The sequence below is a fragment of the Macaca mulatta genome, chromosome 1, assembly GCF_049350105.2.
Source record: "Macaca mulatta isolate MMU2019108-1 chromosome 1, T2T-MMU8v2.0, whole genome shotgun sequence".
NCBI classification, from domain to species: domain Eukaryota; kingdom Metazoa; phylum Chordata; class Mammalia; order Primates; family Cercopithecidae; genus Macaca; species Macaca mulatta.
The window spans coordinates 175203520-175226754 of record NC_133406.1 but is presented as its reverse complement, the minus strand read 5'-3'; the positions used below and the strand labels follow the sequence as shown (position 1 = coordinate 175226754).

The 23235-nt window shown below is 39.1% G+C and overlaps 1 protein-coding gene and 1 non-coding gene across 9 annotated transcripts in view; both read left to right on the top strand.

Moving 5' to 3' along the window:
• DNAJC6 (DnaJ heat shock protein family (Hsp40) member C6) overlaps window positions 1-20558 on the top strand; it is a 157946-nt gene extending 137388 nt beyond the window's left edge. For 5 of the 8 annotated variants that reach the window (XM_015141751.3, XM_015141756.3, XM_001090057.5 and 2 more), the window contains exons 14-19: window positions 3439-3507; window positions 6702-6821; window positions 10813-11076; window positions 13599-13741; window positions 16532-16708; window positions 18205-20558. In XM_015141751.3, coding sequence (XP_014997237.1) covers window positions 3439-3507; window positions 6702-6821; window positions 10813-11076; window positions 13599-13741; window positions 16532-16708; window positions 18205-18306 — 875 coding nt within the window. In that variant the 3' untranslated portion in view covers window positions 18307-20558. The remainder of the gene's footprint in view (window positions 1-3438; window positions 3508-6701; window positions 6822-10812; window positions 11077-13598; window positions 13742-16531; window positions 16709-18204) is intronic. The other 3 variants (XM_077954600.1, XM_077954626.1, XM_077954632.1) reach the window with 1 other exon arrangement.
• Window positions 20559-21098: 540 nt separating this feature from the next.
• Window positions 21099-21289, top strand: LOC114674710 (U2 spliceosomal RNA). Its single transcript, XR_003725832.1, has one exon. It is a non-coding gene; the product is annotated as a U2 spliceosomal RNA (small nuclear RNA).
• The last annotated feature ends 1946 nt before the right edge of the window (window positions 21290-23235 follow it).

Here is a 23235-nt window from a genome sequence, read left to right as displayed (position 1 = left end):
TTTACTTTTTAAAACGTGACTGCTAGAAAATATAAAATTACATATGTGGCCCAAATTATATTTCTATGTTAGAGACTTAGGTTGTATAGAAAGAATAATAATCACATCCATTTATAAAAGTGGGTCACTTAGGTAACATTGATTAAAACCGGAGCTCTGCAGTGAGGGATAAATAGCTTTGAGCCAGAGAGTTGTAGCTCATTCCTGATGTTGAAGTCTAGTGAACATTATTGGCCACAACCTAGAAAGTGATGTATTGTTGAAGGCATCCTGAGCTTTCTTGGAGAATGCAGTCCAGTTATCAGTTGACTTCGGGAAACCATGCCAATACAAAAGGAAGATGACTTTTGCAACACTGGTGAAACTGAAACTTGACTAAAAAAGAGTCCAGGAGCAACTTTTATGGTTCATTTCCATCTAGTCTTTAATCTCAAACTGTTTGAAGTGTGTCCACAAGACGATATACAAGGAATTCCCCTCTCACCTATGAGTCATGCTCACTTGAGAGAGTCTCCTGATTGGATGTTGACTATCTGTAGGAGAAAAGATGCAGGAATGTAGAGTAGAGTTGGTTTTGCTCAGTCATTTAAAATGTTAAGTCATGTCATTGCTCTGCTCAAAATGCCTCCCCATTTCACTCAGCATGAAAACCAAAGTCCTTGAAATGGCCTGTGTAGGCTCTGCATGCTCTAGCATCCCAGTGCCTGTGACCTCATTTCCTATTCTCCCCCACTTTGCTCTCTGCATTCCAGCTCTACTGGCCTCTTTGCTGTTGCACTGGCTGTTTCCTCTGCCTCATACTCTTCCCCAGGCATCTCCGTGGCTAAGTCCCTCACTTCCTTCGAGTCTTTGCTCAAATGTCCCCTTCTCAATGGAGTCTATTCTGATTCTTCCATTTCAAATTACAACTCATCTCCCAACCCTACTCTACATTCCCCTTTCTGTTTTACTTAGTAACTTCCAGTATACGCAGTAATTAACTTATGTGTGACTTTTTTTTTTTTTTTTTTTTGGTCATCTATCTGTCTCCATTAGAACATGAATTCCACAAAGGCAGGGAATTTTGTTTTGTTCCCTAATACATCCGTAGTGCCTAAAAGAAGTACTGGCGACCGGGCGCCGTGGCTCAGGCCTGTAATCCCAGCACTTTGGGAGGCCAAGGCGGGCAAATCACGAGGTCAGGAGATAGAAACCATCCCGGCTAACACGGTGAAACCCTGTCTCTACTAAAAACACAAAAAATTAGCCGGGCGTGGTGGCAGGCGCCTGTAGTCCCAGCTACTCGGGAGGCTGAGGCAGGAGAAAGGCATGAACCCGGGAGGCGGAGCTTGCAGTGAGCCGAGATCCTGCCACCGCACTCCAGCCTGGGCGACAGAGCAAGACTCCATCTCAAAAAAAAAAAAAAAAAAAAAAAAAGAAAAAAGAAGTACTGGCACATGGTAGGTGCTATCTTTCCAATATTAAATATAAAATAAATTAACTCATCTTTTCTCATCCAAGTTTCTTTGATGCACAGTGCTGGTATCTATAAGGCTATACATTTTCCTGATTTTAATACTTTGAAATTATTGTTTTAATAAGAGTACTACCCTTTGTGTCCCATGAACGTGGGTGTTCATACTTGGCAGCTTGGCAGTTTTGGATCTAGTTTTCTGTTTCTGATGAGCTCATTAGAACATGATGTTTATCACCCAGTTTAGGCCAGTTAGCACTCCTTTGTTTTGTGGTTACATTTCTCATTTTGGCCTGTATTGTGCTAGCGAGTGGAAAGAATTTTCTCCTCTCCTTGTTGGGAAAGCAATGATCATTTCACTGTTACTGAATCAATTCATCATCTTCATATAAGATAGAATATAGGTGACACTCAGATGTCTGCTTTGGGAGGTCAGATTGCCCACCTCCAAATCCTCAGGGTGTTTCCCCCAGGTTTCTACAAAGCATTGCAAATCTCTTGTGAAAATTAAAAGAAAAATACTACCTTTGGGCTCAACAAATATTTATTGAACATCTATTCTGAAGAGAATAATCACTTGGGACATGGTGTTGGAAGAACAAATAAATAATCATAATAAAAGGCAAAATAGAGACTAAAATATTAGGTAATTATCTTTTTTAAAAAATATATTCCTGTCTTTCTAACAGACCTTAAGTTTCTTGAGGATAGATAATGCATCTTTTAGTCTCTGTCCCTTGGTGTGGTGCCTTGCATGTGGTAGGTAGTCATAAGGGTTTGTAGGTTTGATTAGCAATAAATTCTGATACCTACTTCTACATCTTAATTGGTTGTAAGACTAAGATGAGAGCTTAAAGGAAATCAGATAGAACGTATTAGCAAAACCGTCTAACTTCCACCTCAGTGGAATGGGTTATTGTGTAAAAAGAGAAGGGAAAAATATAAAAGAAAGAATTATTATTGCTGATAATGGCATATCCTTTTTAACTTAATGATGGGAAGGTACTAGATGTCTTGGTTGGTACTAAGTAAACAAAACAAGGACATAAAAGATTTGGAATGATAATCTTGATGCCTTCTGGTGGTGATGGGGTGTGTGTGTGTGTGTGTGTGTTTTACATCCCAGTTGCAATGTCAGTTTAGTATTTGCATTTTAATCATTAATTTGTGTGGGCAAAACCTAGAGGTGCCTCAGAAAGAAGTTCTTCATCATGGCATCTTGTTTCCTATATAGATTTTATAGATGTCTAAAAAACTTACTACGCACGTGTATTCCTCTATTACACCTGATTCATTTTAGCCAAATATTTCTTTTAAATTATATGTTTGGAACTTTGAGGGGGGTCAGAATGATTTATTTTGAAGCTGTAGTGAGTTTATTTTGAGTACCATAGACACATCCCTGACAACCAGCATAGTGATGGTGTATAGCCAGTGCCCAATACATGTTCTGCATGACTCATGGTTCTCAATTCATGTCACAGCAGAGGAAAAAACAAAATGTCAGTTTTAAGTGGATTATGCCTCTATACTTGTTAGTACTTAGCAAAGGTAAACTGAGTTTAAGGTGTTTTCCCCCTCTGTTCTTATTGCACACTGACTCTGTGTTAAGTTTACAGGTGGGACACACGCACATAAGATAGTTCTTTCTTGCCTTCGAGGGACTCACAGTCGAATGGAGACAGACACATGCTCAGCTATAACTCAAGGTGTTTGGATATGGAGGTAAAACCAAAGTGAGACAAAGAAGGAGCAGAGACAAATAATATGTAGTTTCCGTCAAGCCTCATGTGAACAACCATAGGTGAAGGTAGAACATATCGAGTGTTGCAGAGTGTAGCAAGAACTTGGAAGCACGAGTGGATTTCTTGGGATCTTGCTGGGGCCATGCAGGCTTCAGGATGGATCGGCATTATCCTATGTGAATTCAAAAAGTGGGTTCTGAGCTCTCTTGTTCTCATTCTTTTTCTTCTCCCCATTTGTAGCTTCTAGTACGCCTGCTGTGAATATTCAGCCAGATGTTTCTGGAGGTTGGGACTGGCATGCTAAACCAGGTAAAGGTCAGCAGGTTATTTTCTGTACACATTTATATAATTGCAAAAGCATAATCCTTACCCAAGATGAAGTGAGTACTCAGAGAGTATTGTGGCCTACCTGTGTAATTTGTGTCACTTTTTCCTAAAGATTCTTATTCTGGAAGAGCTTTTCCCAATGCACTTGATGACGTGATAGTGCTACTTATCATACACCATTTAACTTTTCTGAGTTTCTTTTGCTGGATGTCTGTCTTGACAATAGAATCAGACAGATATAAATATATATCAAACTCTATCACTTAGAAACTCTTGGATTTTTTGGCAAGTCTGAGCTTCAGTTTTCTTATCTGAACAATGGGGATAATAATTTTGGTCCCACACAGTTGTGTAAGTTTAAATTTAAAAAACTTGTATAAGAATTTCTGGTATAGTGTAGATGCTGACAAATGTGAATATTCTTCCTTCTTTACAAAGTACTTATTTCAGAGTGAGATTTGTCTGTGATCAATAAGGTCTCCTCCTCATGATCACTATGGCATTTATGGAGCTGTCTTACATGACTGCTTCTGACGTTGAACAAGTTAAGTGCATGCGTGCACATACGAACACATACACAATGGGCTTATCACAACAACTTTCTTTTTTTTTTTTTTTTTTTTGAGACGGAGTCTCGCTCTGCCGCCCAGGCTGGAGTGCAGTGACTGGATCTCAGCTCACTGCAAGCTCCGCCTCCCGGGTTCACGCCATTCTCCTGCCTCAGCCTCCCGAGTAGCTGGGACTACAGGCGCCCGCCACCTCGCCCGGCTAGTTTTTCGTATTTTTCAGTAGAGACGGGGTTTCACCGTGTTAGCCAGGATGGTCTCGATCTCCTGACCTCGCGATCCGCCCGTCTCGGCCTCCCAAAGTGCTGGGATTACAGGCTTGAGCCACCGCGCCCAGCCACAACAACTTTCTGAAGCAGTTGCTGCTTCCTTTTTTTTTTTTATTGTAGCAACCCCCTCCCCACAACATAACATTTACCCTGCCAATAATTTCCAAGTGTAAAATGCAGTATTATCAGCTACATGCACTTTGTTGTGCAACAGATCCCCAGAACGAACCCACCTCACCACTGACCCTCCCGCATAACTGAAACTCTACACTCACTAAATAACTCCCTATCTCTGCCTCCGCCACCCCTGGCAACCACCCTTCTACATGAGTTTGACTACTTTAGATACTTCCTATAAGTAGAATCATACAGCATTTGGCTTCTGTGGCTGGCTTATTTCACTTAGTATAATATCCTCAAGGTTCATCTGTGTTGTACCATGTGACAGGATTTGCTTCTGTTTTTAATTTTTAAAAAGTTTTTGGCTGGGTGTGGTAGCTCACACCTGTAATCCCAGCACTTTGGGAGGCTGAGATGGGAGGATCCCTTAAGGCCAGGAGTTCATGACCAGTCTGGGCAACATGGCAAAACCCCATCTCTACAAAAATACAAAAATAGTCAGGGGTGGTGGTGTGTGCCTATAGTCCCAGCTACTTGGGAGGCTGAGATGGGAGAATTACTTGAGCCAAGGAAGTTGAGGCTGCAGTGAGCCGAGATCACACCACTGCACTCCAGCCTGGGTGACAGAGTGAGAACCCTGTCTCAAAAAAAGATTTTTCTTTAAATTGACAGATAAAATTGTATGTATTTGTCGTATACAATATGAGGTTTTGAAGTACACATACACAGTGATATGGTTTAACGTAGCTAATTAACAAAAGCGTTACCTTTACGTGGTTATATTTTTGTGGTGAGAACATTTAACATCCATTCTCTTTGAATTTTTCAAGAATGTAGTAGATTATCATTAACTGGAGTCACTATGCTGTACAATGGATCTCTTGACTTATTCCTTCTATCTAGCTGTAATAATATATCCTTTAACCAATGCCTCCTCATCCCTGCCCTACGTCCAACCACCCCAGCACCTGCTAACCACCATTCTACTCTTTATTTCTATGAGACCAACTTTTTTAGCTTCCATATACGAATGAGAACATACAGTATTTGTCTTTCTGTGCCTGGCTTATTTCATGTAACATAATGCTGTCTAGGTTTATCCATGTCATCTCAAATGACAGGAATTTCTCCTTTTTATGGCTCAATAGTTTTCTATTGTGTGTATACCACATTTTATTTATCCATTCATCCATTAATGGGTACTTAGGTTGATTCCATATCTTGGCTGTTGTGAATAGTGCTACAATAAGCATGGGAGTGCAGATATCTCTTTGACATACTGACTTGATTTCCTTCGGATATATACCCAGTAGCAGGATTGATAAATCACATGGTAGTTCTATTTTTAATATTTTAAGGAACCTCCAAATTGTTTCCCATAATGGCTGTACTAATTTACATTCCCACTAACTGTGTTCTTTTTTCTCTACATCCTTGCCAACAAGTTTTTTGTTTTTGTATAACAGCAATTCTTATAGGAGTGAGGTGATATGTCATTTTGGTTTTGATGTGCATTTATATGATGATTGGTGATGTTAGTATTTTTTATACATCTGTTGGTTTTATACATCTGTTGGTTTTCTTCTGGTTTTCATCTTTATGTTTTCTTCTGGTAATTTCATAGTTTTGGGTCTTGTATTTAAATGTTTAATGGAATTTGAGCTGATTTTTGTATATGGTGAAAAATAAGTCTTTTTACCCTGTTGCCTTCTTATTCTGTTGATTGTTACCTTCCCTGCACAGAAGTTTTTAGCCTGATAATTGTCCCATTTGTTATTCTTTTGTTGCCTGTGCCATTGGTTTCATATTATTTCTCTTTTTTAAAACTAATGGTAAAATGGTGAAGCTCAAAGATGTTAAGCAAGATTCCCAAGGTCACTCAGGAATTGGCAAAGCTGGAATCCAGATCCAGACCTAACTTCAAATCCTACAGGAAAGAGTGAAGTCAGGTGACATGAGGACCTGGAAATAAAACAAACACTGGATATAATAGTTCACACTTGTGGCTTGGAAACAGCATTTGTCTTTTCTGTGTTCTGTCCTTGTTCAAGGTCACCATTCACCCAGGTCAGGGAAACAGGGTCTAGCAACTTCTTAGACATTTTCAAACCCTGTCCTAATTTGCCTAGGAGACAAAATGAACAGTAACTCTGGAATTCTGAATTTCAGAATTCAGCCTCAAACAACTAACTCATTTTCAATGACCTTATTTCCTTTTCAGGAGGCTTTGGAATGGGAAGCAAGTCAGCTGCCACCAGCCCAACCGGATCCTCGCATGGTACTCCCACCCATCAAAACAAACCCCAGACTCTGGATCCTTTTGCCGACCTTGGGACGCTAGGTACAAACTCAGAAGATCGAGCTACAAATAACATTTATTTATGGCTACAAAGCCTCAAATCTCAGTCTTTGGTGTTATAGCAAGCTGGTCTTGTCGCCTGGAACCTCAAATAGTGTGTATTCTTAATCTATCCTCTGAAACCTGAGATAGGCTTTTTAAAAAAAGAAAGTGAGAATCAGATATGGGATTCAAAATCATCTTTATTGATTCATTTCTCCAGTGCCTAATTCTGGATGTGTAGTATGAATAAAGTTAGAGCTTTCAGGGGCTCATGGCAGCAGAGTTTGGCTGTGCAAAAGTAACGTGTAGGGAAATGGTATGAGACAGGGCTGGTCAGATGGATTTGTGCCACATAATGGCAACCTTGCAGAACACTTACTGTGATGCTGTGGTGTTACCTGTGAGATCTTCACACCGTTCCCCTTCTCTCCATTAACTGTGGTGCTCTCTGGTCAATTTGTAAAATTCTATACAGAAAATAGACTCAAGTATCGTATTTCCAGAATATTTTCACCATATGTTAATAGATGTCACAGGGTAAGTGTTCTGAGAGCAAGTGAGATTGGGAAACACTGGTTTCAGTGGATTTTGATTACCACTAAGAGGGTCACAGTGTCCAGAGTTCTCAAACTGATTTCACCAAGGAACCTGTTTTCAAGGAGGGGTTCATTGGAGTACTATGTCCTGAAATATTTTCTTCCTCCTTTTTCTTTCCTCCTCTAGGGCAGTGCAGATTTGTTAAATAAGGATGGGGTAGCCCTGACACAAAGGTTTATCTTGGCCATATTGATAGTCCCTGATCTCAGGAAGCCCTCCTGAGGCATTTAGAGCCAGATGGAGGGAATGTGAGCCTGGCTACCACTGTTGTCTGTAACTTGTGTCAGCATCTTTATCTTCCATTCTGTACTATTTAGATGTTTTTCCCTTCTAAGAACTCTCAAAATTCTTTTATGCAGACATTTTCTTCTCCACCTTTCTTTGTATCTTACAGAAAATTTCAAATTTTAAAGTAATATTACTACATCAGATGAAATTTTACTTCAATAAAATCTCATTTGTTATTGATTTTTAATGCATTTATTCATCCAACAAATATTTATGAAAGTGCCTTCTAGGTGCTAGGACTGTTTTGGTAAAAAAAAAATAGCACAAAAACCCCAAAACTCCTGCCTTAATAAAACTTACATTATAGAAGGGGAATCAAATAATAAATTAACAAATATATAATATAATGTCAAATAATGAAAATGATAAAAATAACAGTTAATAGTTATTGGAGCCTTACTATGTGCCAGACACTACTTGAAGTGCTTCACATATATCATTTCATTTAATCTTCATAATCTTTTGAAGTGGTGACTGTTATAATCCTCATTTTACAGATGAGGAAACAGGGACACAACAGATTAAGTAACATGCACAAATCACAAGCTTTCAACACCAAGAAGTCTAGCTCTGGAGCTTGCACTCATAAAAGGTTTAGAGGTTGATGTAGCTGAGTGTGGGAAGGAGTATCAGGTCAGTTCATCCAGTCAATGATTTTCTACCCTTGAACATTAATTCCCTAATTTCACAAGTATTTTTGAGTACTTACTACGTGGTAGGCATTCAGGATGTAATAAAGAATCAAGGCAGATGACATTCCTGTTCTTTGAAACTTACACTACAGTGGGAGGAAGAAACTTTAATTGAATGTAAAATATCCACTACTGTAGGGGCTACACAAGATGGAGCATTTTTTAAAAAGCTCCCCAGGTAATTCTAATGCACAATCAAGGTTGAGAACCACTGCTGTAGCTTTTAATGAGGATTGCAGTGGTCTCTGGATTTAGCTACCACTTTGTTTTTCTGTCAGTTATCTGCTTCAATTGCATTAACAATTAGACTTGCTGAGCATAGGGAGAAAAGATTCTAGAAGGGTGGACATCAGAGAGTCCTGCAATGTTGATGAGCCCCGTGAGTGTGGGGTCAGCGTCTGCTTTTTCACCACTGTATCTGCAGCCTGGCATCTAGAGGATGCTCGATAGTGGTTCCTAAATGAATGAATAACTGACAGTATGGTAGGCATATGGCAAGGTTTTCTTCATTCTTTAGGCTTTTCCATATTTACCAAATTTTAAAATAAAAAGCATATATGTTCAGAACAAAGTAAGCTTCCTTAAATATAAAATGAAACCCCAGTATAGAATGAATACCAAGTCTTAGGTGTATGTTCCTGTGCTCTTGGCAGGAAGGCTCTGGGACATAGGAAGAGGGACTTCATGCTGCTAGTTATGGAATGAGTGGGGCAATGCCAACTTTGAAGACAAGCCCTGTCATTACATTTTCCTATCACCAAGTATTTATTGAGCCCTGAAGATGTACTAGGCATGTGCTTATTAGCATATGAGCTTACATTATTTTATAATATATAACACCTCTTTGTTTGCTTAATTGTGGAATACTTTCATGTAGATGTTGTGTCTTTACAGTATACCTGTGATACAGACATAGTTTTGATTAAACAGATGAAGAAACTGAGGCTCAAAGGGGTGCGATTTTTTTACCCAGCTTTAGAAGAGAGATATAGAAAGATTCTCTGTGTCCTGTTTTCAGCGATATTCTTAGTGCCCAGCATAGTACATCACACTTGGTAATGCTCACCAAATAGGGGTGAATTAGTGTATATATGTATGAATGAATGAAGAACAAATGCAAGAATGAATGATAGAGCTGAGACTGAAACTCAGATTGACGATAAGTCCAGTGATCATGACACATTTCCAGTAGGGAAGGAAAGTGGAGTCCCAGGATCAGAATAGGGAAAGTATCTATAGAAAGAAGGGATAGTAAGGGATGAGTTATAGTGAAAGGCTCAGCAATTAGGAGAGGAATTAAGGATTACTGGGTGCAGTAAACGAACCTGATATTTGGAGGTAGGATGTACATAGTCTAATCCCAGCTCCATAATTAGCTGTGTGATCATGAGCATATCAGGAAACCTCTCTGAGCCTTAATTTCCTTATCTTTAAAGTGGGGCCAGTGATACTACTTACCTCCTAAGAGTGCTGTGTAGATCTGAGCAGTAATGCACATAAGCACATTTTGTTAACTCTAAAGAGCTATATAAGTATTAGTTATTTTATTGTTGTTCCTTTAGACTTATTACATGAAAGGGTCTTTGGGGATCATCACATTTCAGCTTCTCATTTTACCTCTTTAAATGCAAGTCACAGCTGGTTTTCATATTTTGGACATAACCCAGCTTGTATGCAGTGAGTGCTTAAAAGTTTGGAGATTATGCAATCACGATTCTACTTAAATTCCTGGCACAAAATAACATCATTTTTAAAGCTTGAATAAGATCGTTTGTTCTGTTTAAAGTTATCAGAATGTTGACTATTTTTTCTTTCCTTGAATGAAATGCAAGTAGTATGAAATTAAAACCTACTTGTGAAATTTCAAAACGTCTTTATTTACTCTTGGGCACTAACCATGCTTTATAACAAAAAGTGATTAATCCTAATAATTGAAGTTTAAGTAGCACCTTAATGAGTGGACTTACTCTGTTTTATTCCCCATTCTTGTCATTTAGTAGTTTTTTAAAACATTTTATTCTAGTGAAGAAGTAGAATCTGCTTAGAAGATGGAAGGGTGGGGAAGGATGGCACAGTGGGAAGAGCCAGGGTTCTTTTGACTTGGAGGCAAAGATCCAGAATCAAGTGTCAGCTCAGCCACTTGCTGTGTGCCTCTGAGAAAATCACTTAACTGCTCTGACCTGCAGTTTGTTCATCTGAAGGAAAAATGAGGCCATTAAAACATACCTAAAAGTGTCGTTGTGGGGATTAAGGAAATAATATGTATGCCTGTAATTCCTTTATCTATATTAGGAAGATTACTTATGCTATCAGTCAAGGGAATGGCTACTAAAGCCACTGCAAACAATATCTGAAGACACAAGAGTTAGAGGCCACTCAATATAGTTTTACCTTCTTCATCCCTTTTTCTTTAGGTAGTTCTTCATTTGCCAGCAAGCCCACCACACCAACTGGATTGGGTGGAGGATTCCCACCTCTCAGCTCGCCACAGAAGGCATCTCCTCAGCCTATGGGTGGCGGGTGGCAGCAGGGAGGTGCCTACAACTGGCAGCAGCCACAGCCTAAGCCTCAGCCCAGCATGCCCCACTCCTCTCCCCAGAACCGACCCAACTACAATGTGAGCTTCTCGGCCATGCCTGGGGGCCAGAACGAACGTGGGAAAGGATCAAGTAATTTGGGTAAGGATGATGGTATGGGACCTAGCTGTAGGGCAGCCTGTCTGTGTTGTCATACTGCCTGAATATGTATGTCTGAAGGTGACAGTAGTTTCTGGATAGTTTCAATTCAGTAGTTTCTGAGGAAATCTTACAGTTGTAGAGACACAACATGATCCCTACCGCCAACGCTGTACCTGGAGCCTCCTGGGTTGACTATGCTTCTAAGTTTTATACCATTTTGTGACTGTGGGCTCACTTGTCCATTTCTCTCCACACTGGAACCACATGGAGGGCAGGGACTGTGTCTTAGTTGCCATGGTATCATTAGCACCTAGCATAATGCTTGGCATAGGGTAGGCACTAAATGAATGTTGAAGGGATGTGAGTGGAGAGGTGGATGGATCTTAAAGCTGTTATTCCTTTGGAAGAGGAGGTAGAAGAAAAAGTTGGGGAATCTTTCAAGCACATTGGTCATATTTGCCCTTTGGTCCCAATTGGAGGACTGTATGTGTCTTGGAACACTTGGTCTTTCTTATGCTCTGTTTGGTGGATTCCTGAGATCAGTGGGGTACCTATAATGGTGCCAACACCTGAGGCTGGAGGATACCTTGGATAGGATCTTGACAATGAGTGAAAAGTAATATTTTTGCATAGGAGGGATGGTTAGATTTGAGTTTATTAAAAGCCTATTTTGGTACATTTTATATTTCAGTTGATTTTGTCAGACTCTGCAATGAAGTACATAGGAACATGGTGAGGGAACAGGCCTTTCTCTCTATGGAACATGGAAAGGCAATTCTTCTGTTCTTCCTGGTAGCTGTAGCTAACATTTATTGAGTCCTTACTGTATGCCAGGTGCTATCCTAAGCATTTTTCATGTACAGTCATCCCCCTTTATGTGTGGTTTTGTCCTTTGCAATTTCAGTTATCTGAGATCAACTGCAGTCTGAAAATATTAAATGGAAAATTCCAGGAGTAAGCAATTCATTCATTTTAAATTGTGCACTATTATGAGCAGCGTGATGAAACCTCACACCATCTTACTCCATCCTGTCTAGGATGTGAAGCATCCCTCTGTCCAGCACATCTATGTTGTGTTCTCTAGCCTCCCATTAGTCACTTAGTAGCCATCTCGGTTATCAGATCAAAGAAAGTACTGTATATATAGGGTCCGGTAATATCTGTGGTTTTTAGGTGTCCACTGCAGGCCTTGGAACATACCCCCTGTGAATAAGTCGGGGGACTACCATATTATTTCTTATAATCTTCAAAACCAACCACATATCATAGGTGGGGAACCTGTGACACAGATCGATGAAGTAATTTCCTAAGTTTATACAGCTTATAAGTGACAGAGTCAGGATTTGAACCCTGGCCGTTTGGCTCCAGAACCCCTGCCCTTTATTGCTACATTCTACTGGCTAGAACACAAGTGCTTCTCACAACACCAACATGTTAGGAATTCAGTTGTTGGGGGTATGTAACATCATGTTTGTTCTTGACTACCAGGGATATTTCCTGGACAGTTCCATAGAGACATGTCAATTCCCCTCCATTTTTGAGTAGATAGATGTGGGGTGAGTGATTTCAATCAGCAAATACTTACGGAGCATCTTCAGTGTAGAAAACGTTGAGGATGCAGCAGTAAACGAAACAAAATCCCTAGTTTCAGAGCACTTACATTTCAGTGTGTGCAAGTGCAGGTGTGTGTATGTCTTACAGTATAGAGATAGCAAATGGTTTTCAACTCAACCAACTGATTTTGGTTGATTTGAATTGACTGTATGGACTGATGTTTTGGTTTTATTTTGTTTTAACAAGCATTTAGATAGCCAGGCACTGTTCTAAGCATTTTAAATGTCAACTAATTCATTTTCACAACAACTCCATAAGGTAAGTAATATTCCTAACACCATCCCCATTTTAAGGATTAGGAAATTGAGGAATAGAGATAGTAAGTAACTTGCCTAGGTCACATCACTATTAAGTGGCAGAGTTAGAATTCAAACCTGGGGAGCTGGGGTCCAAATTCTTTGTTCCTAGCCACCATGCTTGGCTGCCTGTCCAACCAAATTGAGAAAGATTATGAGGATACAACAGATTTGGAAAGAAAGAGCAAAGTGACTGACTAAAATATCAACAGAATAGGGGCAGGAAAGTGGTAGCATGCATGGATTTCAACTACCAAAACCCAGATCCCAGTGCCAACACTGATATGAGTTAGTTATAATCTGGAGGGATAATGAGTATCCTCATCTAAAGAGAAGGTACAGTGGAGATGGAATTTGATTTGGCTTCATGAACCAACCTCCAGTTTTAACCTTGCCACATATATGTTAAATGATTCTGGACAGATTCATTTTCATCATCTGTAAAATGGATGCAAGAGTCTCTTACCCTACTCACAGGGTAAGCAAGCATGAGGGTTAAGGGACTGAATGCATATTAAAAACATCTTGAAGACCCCAGATGCTGTGAGATAATGATACAGCGTTATGTTTAAGAATGAAAACTATTAATGATTTTCAAACATTATATTGCAGAAGGGAAACAAAAAGCAGCTGATTTTGAAGACCTACTCTCTGGTCAAGGTTTCAATGCTCACAAAGACAAAAAGGGGCCTCGGACAATAGCTGAGATGAGAAAGGAGGAAATGGCTAAGGAAATGGATCCTGAGAAATTAAAGGTGAGTGAGGCCCCTGACACAGCTTGATTATCCTATATGACAAAGTCATGTGATAAAGTCATGTATATGGAGCTATCAGCACGAGACTAACCTATTGTCTTAGTCCATTCAGGCTGCTATAACAAAATACCATAAATGGGGTAGCTTATAAACAACAGGATTTTTTTTTTCTCATAGTTATGAAGGCTGGAAGTCTAAGATCAAGGTGCCAGCCATTTTGGTGTCTGGTGAGGGCCATCTTCCTGGTTCATGGATGCTGGTCTTTTCCCTGTGTCCTCATAGGCAGAAGAAAGAGGTCTTGCTCAGGCCTCTTTCATAAGGGCACTAATCCCATTTACAAGAAATGTGTCTCATGAACTAATCACCTCCCAGTAGGAAGCCCTAACCTCCTAATACCATCACCTCAGGAATTAGAATTTCAGTATAGGAATTTTGGGGGACACATACATTCAGACCATATCACCTATAGAAGGCATGGTATTAGATTTCTGGTGGCCACTCTATTTGGTCTTTGCAGTTGTGATTTGAGTACAGCTGTTCCCTTTAAAAGCAAAGTAGCTGTGAGGAGGTTGCACACACTGTTTAATTTCTTTAATAAAATAAATGTTATTCCATGGTATGGCAATACAGATTTCTTTTGTTTGCCTGTTCAGATGAGCAGCAGCACTTTTTAAGAGGTGATTTTGTTATTCAAATGGCATTCACATTCTAAACATGAGTCATTAGACTTTGCTGGTAAGAAGAATGCATTGTTTATGTTTTCTGTTTCTGCCTTGAGAGCTTTTTTATTAAACCAGATTGACTGAAGCCCCCAGGATCTTTTCTCTACTGATAGAGAAATATTTACGTATCTGAGACTTACCAATTCCTGCAACATTAGACCTGGAGGTTTGGAAGGTAGGGGAGAGAAAGGCTGAGGGAAGTGTGGCTCCCGTCTTCCCCATTGTCTCCCTCTACTTTTAACCCAAGCAGTTCTCCTTTTATCTCTTTTTGATTCTGGAGGTCTAGGTAAAATTAGATTTGAGGATTTTCCTTAAATCAAATCAACATTCTTTTTTCCTCAAATCAACATACTGTTTTAGTATGTTTCAGCATTGTTGTTGTTGTTTTTTTTAAGTTTGCAAATCAGCAAATCTAATCCCTTTGTTTCACAGCTGAAGAAAAACCACATAACTTCACAGATGAAGATGTTGTATGGACAGGCGGATGCAGATTAGCTGGGAAACAGAGGGTGGTTATGTTGATGAGTGGTATGAGGTCTGGAAGAGTTTGTAAAGATCAAGAGAATTGGAATGTTCTTCACAGATGGAGAGGTTGAGTTCCTATGTGACAAAATACTAAATATGCTGACACTATAACAAACTGAAAGAGGAGGATGTAATCTGTCTTTGTATTAAGGCATCTGCAAAACCAGTACTTGAACGGCAAGTCAATCTTAACACATTCTGAAAACATATAGCACTGTTCTGTATAGTTTCCTGACAGATTTGTTGCAGATGTATATAATATACATCTAATATAACTTAGATTCTTTGACACATTTTTTAGTACAATGTAGGATCTTTCATTTGCATGTTTTTCACTCCACCCAATGTCACAGGGGCTTAATATTTCTCCCAAAAACTTTGTGTTTTATCTCAAAAACCTTTGTTCATTAGGCAAACTTAGGCGGTTTCCTATAAAAGAAAGCTGTTTATTTCACTTAAGCCATGTTTGATTATTTAATTGGTACAGGGTATGTAATTGTTTGGGAGAGTAGCTGTCATTAACATGACTGAACCATTCATCCAGCAACACTCACTTAGCCAAACTCCTGTTAGGTACTCAATGCTGATACAGTTTTATGATCCCTCTGACTTAATCACCTCATTTGTTCAAACTGTGAATGTTCATAGTTCAAATAAATGACTAAATGGATCAATTAATGTAACAAGCCTTTTTGAGCTCTTCTGCACCAGGTTTATTATTTGGTTCTGAGATACAGTGATATATAAGAAATAATACTTTTCCTCAAACAGTTCTGCCTAATGGAAGGGAAAGACAAACACACAATTACAATAAAGTGTGGCACATATTATGGTAAAAACGTGTTTAAGGTAGAGTAGCCCAGAGAAGTTTGGCGCTTTTTTTTTTTTTTTTTTTTTTTTTTTTTTTTTTGAGACGGAGTCTGGCTCTCTCACCCAGGCTGGAGTGCAGTGGCCGGATCTCAGCTCACTGCAAGCTCCGCCTCCCGGGTTCACGCCATTCTCCTGCCTCAGCCTCCCGAGTGGCTGGGACTACAGGCGCCCGCCACCTCGCCCGGCTAGTTTTTTGTATTTTTTAGTAGAGACGGGGTTTCACCGTGTTAACCAGGATGGTCTCGATCTCCCGACCTCGTGATCCGCCCGTCTCGGCCTCCCAAAGTGCTGGGATTACAGGCTTGAGCCACCGCGCCCGGCCAGTTTGGCGCTTTTTTAACGGTTACTTATTTAGTGCAGTATCTACCCTCATGGAGTTTATGTTGAGTGTAACTCTGAGGGTAGGGATGGGAGAGAAAGGAAATCAAACTTGCAAAGTCTAACAGTGTGAAATTCCTCAGCAGGCTTTTGAAGGATGATAGAGTTAACCAGGAAGACAAGGTAGGAGGTTAAGGAGGAGAAGCATTTCAGGTGGAAGAAACAGCCTGGATTATACAGGTTGCCCTAAGTGTTTTGATGTTGCTGGAGCAGAAGGGGTTTCTAGAGTCCCAGTGGAAACCTTCTGAAGTAGTAATTAAGCATTTGAGTTTCTTAATTCCCTTCGTGTTTACAGATTCTGGAATGGATTGAAGGTAAAGAAAGAAATATCAGAGCCCTTCTCTCCACGATGCATACTGTGCTGTGGGCTGGGGAGACCAAGTGGAAACCAGTTGGCATGGCAGACCTGGTAACACCAGAGCAGGTGAAGAAGGTGTACAGGAAGGCTGTCCTGGTGGTGCACCCAGATAAAGTGGGTATAACCTGCCCTGTTGTGTAACTTGTCAGGTCCTTGCTTCATTATCTTATGTGTTTTACTTTAAATGTGCTGGTTGATATGACCTATTTTTAATAAAATTAAGTCTATGGGCTAAAATCAGATATTTAAACAAATAGTTACATTTTATGAAATGAGAAAGAAGATATCAAACTATATATTACAGGGGCTTATTTAGAGAGAGTAAGATTTACCCAGGGATTAATTTTTAGGGCTCAGAAGTAAATTGTGGCTGAGTACAGTGGCGTATGCCTGTAATTCCAGCACTTTGGGAGGCCGGGGTAGGCAAATTGCTTGAGCCCTCAAGTTTGAGACCAGCCTGGGCAACATGAAAAAACCCCGTCCCTACAAAAAAAATACAAAAATTAGCTGGTGTGGTGGCATGAGCCTGTAGTCTCAGCCACTCGGGAAGCTGAGGTAGGAGGATCACTTGAGCTTGGGTGATCAAGGCTGCAGTGAGCTGAGATCACTCCACTGTACTCCAGCCTGGGCAACAGAGTGAGACCCCGTCTCCAAAAAAAGAAAAGAAAAGAAAAAGTAAATTGTATCCTGACTTACAATAGTAAGGACAGGCTAAGAGCTGGACAGAAGAAAACTTCTTTCCTTTAGAGATAAAACAGTATGGTTAGCTAGGACAGTAATGGAAAAGCTTTAGAATGTAGTTGGTAAAATTTGTGAGAATCAATAAAATATTCAAAATGGAATTAAATTTGCCACTGTCTTGATTATCACTATATTGATTATGTCAGTTTATGTCTTCATTGAAGTATATATACATCTAAGGCTCTACCTTGTCAGAAACTTCAACTAACTCATGGCCAAATGAAATCATCGTATAATACATAGAAACATTCAGAAAGAAGTGAGTCATCTTGCTGTCACATAGACTATACCGGTCATATGACATGAAGCTATGATCGAAGTGCCACTTGGGAACACAGGCTTGAATTTGATGCATTTGATTTTCATCTCTCCACATTTTTTTTGTACTAGTCTGGAAAGAAGAATTAATGAGAAGCAGTGGTAGTGCTTGAATTTTGATGAATCAAAAGAGAAGGAGAAACAAGAGCCCAGAAAAATCCACAAACTGTATGCCCCATTATGACTCTCAAAGAACGTTTTAGAAACGGGAAAATGGGAGTTAAAAACAGTCAATGGAGATGGGCTCTCAAGAACCTTTGTCATTTGGCAGATACTTCTGGAGAACAGAGATACATCTTTTGCTGCCCGATAAGCTCTCTGTTGTCTGCTTCTTGACGGATTACTACTACCCCTGTGCATTTCTAGGGGGAGGGCATTATGGGGAAGTTATAGTAATTTGGGTCAGATATAGTAGATTAGGCTGAAAAGTAGAAATGGCCAAATAGAAAAACATTTCAATTACTTAGAGTCCATATATTGGCAGTGAAAAATTCAATATCAGTAACATTTTGGTCTGTGGTATCTAATATGTGTTTTTGTTTTCTCTGCAGGCTACTGGGCAACCCTATGAGCAATACGCAAAGATGATTTTCATGGAGCTCAATGATGCCTGGTCTGAATTTGAAAACCAAGGCCAAAAGCCCTTATATTAATTCAGGAGCTTTTCCATCCCTGCTGCAGACCTGTGCTAATGCTTAGTGTGTGTCACAATTCTGAGGTTTTCGCAGATGAACCAAAAACTCCAGTAACGTGTTTTCAGTACTAAACCGTTAAGTTACTCATGAATTAATTTCTCATGGATAAGGGATATGGATGTTTGGTTTCTCAAAGTTCCCACCATAAAAGATCCAAAGCATGAGAGGAACTTCTAGTCAGATGACCTTGCAGAACCACTGCATTCCTCCCTGCCGTGTGGGGAGCCCACTCAGCATTCTACCTGGGGAAATGGAAAACAGAGGCCACCACCCATGAAGGCATAACACCCATCACATTGTCTGAGAATAGGATTAATGAGCAACAGTTATGATAATAGAGTTATATGATGGTTTAATGGTTCCTAGATTTTTCTTGGAAAGATATAATTTGAGCAGTGGCTTTATGCAGACTCAAAGAACAAGACCAAGTATTTTTTTTTTAAGTAAAAATTTACTAAGGGCTTTAGCATAATACTGTAAATGTCTTTTGGTCAAGAGGACTAACAAATATAAAGGAACTTGAATTGTGGGGAGTGAAAATAGTCCAGTGATTAAACTACAGTCCAGTGATTACCACCAACTTTCTGACTAAGCTAAAAATGAATGAAAATGCTGGCTAAAGAAAAGAGGGACTCTGAAGATGCCGACATCTTTATTCCTGGTTAGGAAGGTGGGCTGTTACCCTCTTTCCCTTTAGAAAACTGTGATTAATTAAATAAAATGTCTTACTACTATAACAACTCTAAACCTGGTTTAAATGAAACATCTAGTTTTGCTGTAAGGCTTAATGCTCTTCTTTTGTTTAGCCAAGAAAACATTCTTAGCTGGAAACAGGTGGTAAAGTAGTTTGGCCTGTTCACAATTTATCAGGGCCAATATCTAGTATGGACTCAGTGTTCTCTAGGTTTGTGAGCGGTTGTGGTAAGAGAATAGAAGGCAACACTGAATAGGAGTTATGAGAATGGCACGATCACAGTGAGAGAGCTGCACTCACCTGCAGACCCAGTCAGATGGCTTGTCAGTATCTGCTCTGAGGAACCAGGTCCCACCTCCCCACAAGGCAAATCTAGACCCATTGGATTATTACAGTGGACTTTATTGTTTTAAAAGTAGTTGGGGGTCCACAGGAACAACATTCATACAGGGACATTTGTGAAAGCAAAGCAAGAATGAAAGCTTTCCAGATCTTAGACTGGCTGGATTAGATCAGTGTGTTGGCTGGTTCTCATTTTAAGGGGTAAGCAGTTTGCTGTTCTGTGACTTTAGTAGATCTCTTTTGTGTGCACATATACAGTGTGCATTATACATACATATATATATGCGCAAAGCAGATGGGCAAAAAGATTTTCATGCTAATCTTCAAAGGTTCATGCTCAATGTTGTGAAAAGCTTTTAAAAGTTGTTTTGAAAAGACAATCATTTTTTGTTTTTGTTTTAATTTTCTCGTGGCAAGCTATACCGGAAAAGCGGCATGTCAAAAATACTTTAGGTTCTGCATAGATCTCTTTCTCTTTCTCTTTTTTTTGTTTGTTTGTTTGTTTGTTAAAGTTCATTATTTATTTTACCTTTTACTGACAATGTGAAACTCAAAGAAAATGTTCTCTTTTTAAATATACAGTCATAAACTGTTCAAGGTAACCATAACAAACTAGATGTTATTTATTAACGTATTATAAAATAATGTTTGATCCAGTATGTGCTTGTCCTATTTAAAATCGGAATGTGAGACATGTTGCTGTGACCTGTTTTTTTTTCCTCATTCACATTTGTAGATATTGTGTGAACTACAGTATACAATAACAATTAAAAGGATATTCTGTGGATGTCACATATTTTGAAATGATAGAACTACATTAGCTTTGTATCATGTTTGGATAATTCATCAATGTTCACAGTTTAAAACATCATTAAACATTATGTAATTAGCAATGAGAAAGAATCTTACTTAACTTAAATTTGGGGATTTCTCCTCACATCTCTTTTCCGGATACATTATAATTCTGGAACCCTATTTATCTCAAAACTCTTAATATATGCAGACCAACAGGTTTTTGCATTCCTTTTAAATAGCTGGTTGTGACAAAGCTTGTTGTTGATCAGATTCACTGTTTCATCATATTTATTGTAATATATTTTTTGTTTTGTAAATATGTTACAACAAAATGTGATTGGTCTAAAATATTTGTAATGTATATTAAAAGGTTCAAAAATATTTGGAAATCCAAGTTATTTGGGTACTTGTAGGAATACAGTGATGAGCTTGAATGCCACCTTCTGACATGATTTACTTTTAAGGAAAGTTATGAGGAGAGAATACGAAAAGCATGCACCAAAATGTCATCTGACAGGATTTCTGGATTTATACTTAATCCCTCCTGCCCCAGCACGCACACACACACACACACACACACACACACACGCATGCATGCACACATGATTTTGATTATGCTACATGATATATGTTTCAAAAAGAAATAGCATAGAAATCCTGGTCTCCTAGCCACAAAATTAAAGGATTTTCAAAAAAATTAATCTGTATGTTGAGGCAAAAGGATTGAACCTGGAAGTCTGGGACTTTATCATAGAAACAAAGTCTCAGATATTTTAGTTCTTTGGAAACAAATGCTGTCATTCAAAAGCATTTGACCCATCACTGTGCTGTCTACATGAGGAAGAATGTTCAAGTTGAATCCTAATGCTGTGAATGAAACACAATCTGTGTAGGGAATGAGCACAAAAGTTGAATTCCCATTGCTTTTTGGCCTTTTGGCTAAAATAAATGTAGCATCTAATTTTATCAGTTTAACATCTGATATGTCTTCTATCCATGAACAATATTTTAAATGGATTTTTTGGAGCAGGGAGATGGAATAGGAGTTTCTCCCACCCATTCCACACATCAGCCTGGTAATGCAGTTACTGCAGGAATGCAGTAAATGCAGTAACCTCCGCCTCACTAAAACAACGACAACAAAAGAAAAAAGTTGAATTCCAGAAATAGCTATTGCAGCAACAAGTCAGTCTCTCTGCTGGAAACACCTATCAGGGAAGCTAGCTCAAGTAGCAGATTTTGATTATTCTAAAGATAAATCATGGTTTTTGGGAATAGTGATACATGTTGGTTTGAGATTTAAAGACTGGGTTTAAATCCCAGTTTTTCCACTTATAGACTTTTTTTTTTTCTTTTTTTCTCTTTTTTTTTACACAAGAGAGTCTTGCTGTGTCACCTAGGCTGAAATGCAGTGGGTCTGTCGTAGCTCTCTGCAGCCTCTAACTCCTGAGCTCAAGTGATCCTCTCGCCTCAGCCCTCTTGAGTAGCTAGGACTGCAGGTGAGAGCCACCATGCCTGTTTTTTTTTGGTTTGTTTTTCAGATGGGGTCTTGCTGTATCACCCAGGATGGTCTTGAACTCCTGGCCTCAAGTGATCCTCCAGCCTCAGCCTCCCACATTGCTGAGATTACAGGCATGAGCCACTGTGCTGAATCTTACAGACTCTTACATTGGACATGTTTCTTGAACTCTCTGAGTCTTAATTTTATCACCTGTAAAACAGAATTCTAACAACCCTGCAATGGAGGAATTAAGAACTGTGTATATAAACTCTGAACAAGTGGGTACTCACTAAATAGTAATTATTGTTATTGTTACTGATAGTAAATAAGACAAAGTATATCACTGTAGGTGGGTATTGGAGCTGGAATTACATGGAAACTTCATATTCCAGGGAGTGGATAGAAACAAGTAGGAAAAGGCAGCCCGAAGTTACTTTTACCCTGGTCCTTATTCCTTATCTCCTTGGGTTTACAGAGATCTGTCTACATAAAATGGCAAAAAGGTTTGCATTGTAGTTTCTGTAAAGGGAACAGCTATGTAAAAAAAAGTAGTGATTGAGCATTAGGAAGGAAAACCAACATTTACGGATTTCAATTAGTGTTGCATCATTCTTGCATTTAACTTATGCACTGACTTGCAAGCCTGCCCCAGTGTAGATATAACATCCTGGCATTTATCTTGTGTGCACTGCCCTAGGTGTTATTTTATATATATATATATATATATATATATATATATATATATATATATGTATATATATATGTTTTATATATTTTTTTTTCTCATTTAATTCCCCCAAAGATGCTGAGAGACAGGGTTTTGTAAATCTTACCTTAGGAAGCTAAAGCATGGAGAAATTTATGCAGAGCTGAAGCTTGAGGCTACAATTTTTTTTTTTTCCTGAGGATAGGGAGAGATGATACTGTGTATGGTAAACTTATTAATATTTGTTAATTCAGCCAACATTTTGTGTATACTGTATGCAAGATGCTAATAGATATGTTGGAGAAAATTAAGTCAGTGAATGGATTTGATGCCCTGTGAAGCATAGGAGGTTACTGTTACTTCTAATTACTACAAGAATTCTTGCTTCTTGGTGCATAAGATCTACTGTGGGGAACAGTACAAGTGCTGACCATCTGACTTTAGAGTTGAACAGTTTGGGACTTGATCTCAGCTTCCCTATTCACTGGTTACTGGGAGCTTGTTTTCCTATCTGTAAGATGGAGACAATAAAACCTAGGTCATCATGTGAGATTATTGAATGCAAGGAGAGAATATTAAAATTCATCCCAGTAAGTCCACTGTAGTCCTAGGCAACATGACAGAGGTTACAGATCTTATACATCCAAGTAACATATCAATGGCAAGTTGGGGATAAGGATTTGGTTTTTAGGGTTTTACTTTCTGTTTTTGGTGACTCTTTTATTCTTGAGAAAATGTGGAAGGAGTAAGTGGAAGAACAGTTTTTTCAGTGCAACATCAGGCAAAAGAAAAGCAGATTTTTTTTCAGATGGTGAAAGCCTATGGCAAAATAGCTAACTTTCTCTTTAA